This window comes from Sceloporus undulatus, unplaced genomic scaffold (assembly GCF_019175285.1).
Source record: "Sceloporus undulatus isolate JIND9_A2432 ecotype Alabama unplaced genomic scaffold, SceUnd_v1.1 scaffold_2378, whole genome shotgun sequence".
In the NCBI taxonomy this organism is placed as follows: Eukaryota; Metazoa; Chordata; class Lepidosauria; order Squamata; family Phrynosomatidae; genus Sceloporus; species Sceloporus undulatus.
Genome location: NW_024805298.1, coordinates 1 through 4,647, shown reverse-complemented (window position 1 = coordinate 4,647; position 4,647 = coordinate 1). Strand labels below are relative to the sequence as shown.

General features: G+C 49.8%; 1 protein-coding gene across 1 annotated transcript; it reads right to left on the bottom strand.

Annotated features, from left to right (window-relative positions):
• Positions 1-5: 5 nt before the first annotated feature.
• Positions 6-4,472, bottom strand: LOC121917974 (T-box transcription factor TBX3-like; the record flags this gene model as incomplete). Its single annotated transcript, XM_042444090.1, has 2 exons — positions 2,950-4,472; positions 6-526 (listed from the first exon to the last, which is right to left on the bottom strand). Coding segments are annotated over exons 1-2 (657 nt in total), but the record flags the coding sequence as incomplete, so codon positions are not given.
• Between the last annotated feature and the right edge of the window lie 175 nt (positions 4,473-4,647).

The following is a 4,647-nucleotide window of genomic DNA, read 5'->3' as shown; positions in this document are numbered from 1 at the left end:
CCCCCCATGGCGAACTGTCCCGGGTGGAGCAGCAGCGGGGGCCCGTTGCCCAAAGGGCTGAAGAACTGCTGGCCGGCCAGGCTGGGAGGGAAGGCGGCCAGGCTGGGCAGGTGGCCCGGGGCCAAGGTGGCCGAGGGCTCGGTCTGGACGCTGAGCGGGACGTAGGGCTCCTTGGCCAAGGCTGGGCCTCCTCCGCGGCAGTCCTCCTTGGCCTCCTCGACCCCCAGGCTCCGGGTGCTGGAGGAGATGGTGGCCGGGCTTTGCCGGGAGCTGCTCTCTCGGTTGCTCCGGAGCCCTCCGGCGGAGTCTGGCGGGAAGAAGCTCCCTTTGGAGGGGCTGCTTTTCTCCCGGGGATCGCCCCCTCCGGCTCCCCCGGAGGAGCTACTGCTGCTGCTGCTACTGCTGCTACTGCTGTTGGCCGCCGCGGTGATGGAGACGGTGGTGGTGGAGATCTTCCCGGCGTCGCTGGCCTCCGAGGGGTCCTCCTTGCTCTCCGAGTCGCTTTCCCCGTCGCTCAGGCACAAGGCTGAAGGGGGGGGGGGGGAAGAAGGGGTCAGTGTTTTGTGGGACTCCCACAGCCCTTTCTCCTGGAGCTTGGTCAAATTCCAAGGGAGGACTTGGAGCTGGACCTAAGACCTGGTGGGCCTAAGGCAGCCCCGCACAACTTGGCATTGGCAGGAGGTAGGGACCCAAATGAAAATATCACTGAGGCACACCTTTGAAAGGGAAAGAAGGTCAGCATTTTTTAGGAAGGTAAGGTCGAGGGAGGGTCCTGCCTTGCCTCCCCACAGACTTTTCTCCTAGAGCTTGTTCAACCGCCAAGGTAGAACTTGGAGTTGAACCTAAGGCCTGGTGGACCTAGGTTTTGAGGTCTGCACACACTTGTCATGGGGTAAGTTACTTCAAAGAGGGGTTGCCCTTGCCACCCTCTGAGGCTGAGAGAGTGGGACTTGCCCAAGGTGCACCCAATGGGTTTCCAGGACCCAGCCAGAAATGGAACCAATAGTCTCCAGAGTCATGGCCTTCTGTATGGCTGCAGATTACAGGCTTCTTTCAAGTAAGGCCAGAGAGACTAACCTAATTTTAGGGAGGCCAGAGACCCTAATCTAGGTGGCCCACCTCACTCTGCATCACTAGGGGTTCACTTGACTGAATCCTCAGCCCCCCAGAAATGGAGGCTCCACAGAAAACATAGTGGATATTTGTGGTCCAAAGGGTTGGTCTTTGTTGATTTCCCCACATCCCATTGTGTCTATCCTCTGGCCCAGAGATACACTCCCTCCTCAGAAATTTGGGACTACCACACCCATCAGCCCCATCCGAGGGGCAATGATAAGTGTTATGGGACTTGTAGTCCCCTCCTTCTGGAAAGTGGCAGGTTGCAGTGGTCTCTCCCCACAAGCTGGCCTTCAAGCTTTTTCTAAAACCACACCAAGGCAGGCCTTTCCGAGAACACAAGCTTTCCATTGAAATGGAGGAAAGGTAAGGGGCAGAGGAAGGATACCATTAATTTCACTACTTCTTAAAAATAAATATTTATCCCAGATTTTTAATTTATCCTCTCTCTTCTTGGAACGGTTCGCCGCCTTCCCCTGGAAGCAAAGCAAAGAGGAGGGCCTGGCTTGTCTCTAGTGTTGGACCCAGTGCTTGCTAAGGACAGACTGGGCCCAGAAAGCCAGAGTTGAACATTTTTGTAAAGGAAAGGAAGGTGTCAAAGTAAACTGTGAACTCTCTACCAGCAACAGGGCTCCAGATGTATGAGGGCACCATTCTTTTATCCATGCTTCTGGAGCAGGAGTGTAGCTAGGAGGTGAGATGTAAGAACCCTGCACCCCCAAAGAAGTTGTCCTTCGGTCCCCAAATTTCTAGCACTGCAGAGAGTCAGAGACTGAGCATCCTTCAACTCTTCTGTTTGCTGTGTTTGCAGCCCCGGGCTCTCTTGGCCTGCTCTTTTGCTTTGGGTTCTCAAGCAATGTTTCCAAAGGCTGGACTCCAGGTTGAAATGACTGCAGTGCTAAAAATGTAGGGACCAAAGGGAGATTTCATAGAGAATTCTTATTTTATTTTACTTTATTTGGAGTGGGGAAATACCTTCATTCTGGCCCCCTTCCAATCCCAGGTGCTGGAGGCTCTGTTTCAGAGGAAGGAACAGGCAAAACCACCTCTGAGGAGCTCTTGCCAAAGAAAACCCTATGAAAAATTCATAGGGTTGCCACAAGGGACTTGAAGGCACATGGACATACACACACACACGCACACCACACAACTCCACGCCTGCCTGGGAGTAAATCCCACTGAACTCAATGGGGCTCCTGAGCAGATAGTAATGCTTTCAGGGAAAATGCAAAGAGAGAGGCCCAAGAGATGAAGCCTTCTGAGCAGCCCTATGGGAAAAGTGCCCTACAAAGGTTCAGGGAAGGCAGGGAAACAAGCGAGACAGATGATGGCCCCATTGATTGGTAAAATTAATTTGACTCCAGGATTGATCTGCCTTATGCTTTTCCTTCCTGGGAGGTGGAGAAGGAGGGGGGGGACTCTTTAACAAGACATTCCAGTATGAATATTAATGGAGTGGTCCCCCTTCTGAACTTTTGCCCTGGAGTCTGTTTCTCCTCCTCTCCTTCAGTCAGCCTTGACTGACTTTGTTCAAATTACACTTCAAATACAGATACTGGAAAGGGGGGGGGGGGGGGGGGTTTGGGGTTTAAACGTCTGGGCGTTTTCAAGCAGATCTTTTTTTCAGAAGGGAGGCAAATGCTTTGGTTCTCCCGCCTACATTCCGACGCATGCCCCCCCCCCCAGCACCCCCCTGCAACCAGCCAGAAGTCTCCCAGCCAAAAAATCATGTCTACAAAGGATGGGAAAGATGATCATCCAGAAACAGGAGGGGCAGGGCCTTGCAAGGGGGAAGCCTGAAGTGGAGGAAGGGAATGGGAAGCCAGCTCTCACCTTTCAGGTTGGAGGTGCCCACGGCAGAGACAGCAGGAGAAGTGGACTGAGCAAAGCACTTGAAAGCTGTCTGCTCGCTGGATGATTCGTCCGAGGTCCCAGCCTCCTTTTTCTGCCTCTCCTCGTACACTCGCATGGACTGAAGGGTCAGTTGTTTCCTGGGGAGAAAAGGTGCGTTTGAAAGTCCTTCCAAGGTGAGAAGAACCTCAAAGGGGAGAAGAACCAAAGATGAGGAGAACCTCAACAGCCGGAGAACCTCAAAGGCCAGGAGAACCTCAAAGGTGAGAAGAGCCAAAGGTGAGGAGAACCTCAAAAGTGAGGAGAACCCCCCTGTCCTTTGCTGTCTACCAACCACCACCACCACCTTCCAATCCACAGGACTTGAAAAATGGGGTCACTCCATTTTCTAAACCTTGGGGTTCCCAATTCAAATTAGGCTCCTAAGGGTCATGGCCTGGGGAGAAAGGTTGTATGGATGTTCCTCCTTGTTATGTGCCTTCAAGTTGTTTCCCAGGTCACCCAGAGGGCTTCAAGGGCTGATCAGGGATCTGAACCCTGGTCTCCAGAGTCATAGTCCAATGCTCAAACCATTTAAATCATGTGGACTCTGTGTATGTCTCATAACTCTAATGTTACTCGAATATACTTAGGGTTAAGTGTAACTATGCCTGCAACCAGGTGAAAAAGTCTGAGGATCTAAGCTTGCTTGCTTAGGGAAACTCAAAGGAGATCTCCATTGCTGGATCATCTTTCTTCATAGAAGTCTAAAGAGTCTCCCTCAGGTATAGGGGGAAGAAGACTAACTCCTGCCTAAGCAAGGAAGTTCCAGTTTAGTGAACTCCCAAAGAAATCCCTTGAAGAACCAACTTCAGGCTATGGACTTCCAAGAGCAACAGGTTATGGTCAGGTCCAAGGACCACTCTCCACCTCTCCCTCAACTCCCTAGGCCAATGATCTCCCTCTTCTCACATGGACAAAGTCTGACATCTCTGATACAGAAAGGTCGATCAGATCAAGCACTTGAAGGTGGAACAGTTGATATCCCTAGAGTCCAGGAGAGGACCTAAGCTAAGCGGTGGACAGAACTTTTTTAAAAAAACATAGTTTATGGGGCTGGGGGAAGGAGATAATGTCATTTCCAAGTGAACAGTTGTCTCAAATATTAGGGAGCTCCTGGGCAATTTGTTTCCCCCCCCCCCCCTGAAACCATTGCTAAGACACTCCTGTTGTGGCTTTTTAGGAAGAAAAGATGTCTGCTTCCTAGTTTATCCTCATGTCTCTGCGGAATGGAGGGCATCTCAACCACTTGTTGAAAATGAAGATGTGGAGCACAGTCCAACCAAAACAAGGTGCTTTATTTTTATGTATTTTTCTTAAAAATATTAAATGGGAGGGGGAAAATAAACTCCCTTAGATGTCTCCCACTTAACTATAAAGGATGTAGGAGGACAGGTTGACTCTGGATGGGTCCCACCAAAGTTCTTTTTTCAACCCCAAAAGTTTAATCTGCTCAAAACACTTAAACTTTTGCATTGGAAAGGTTGCTTGTGAAGCTCCTACTTTCCCCACTGGATATGCAAAGACAATGCATAATAATAATAATAATAATAATAATAATAATAATAATAATAATAATAATAATAATAATAATAATTATTATTATTATTATTATTATTATTATTATTATTATTATTATTA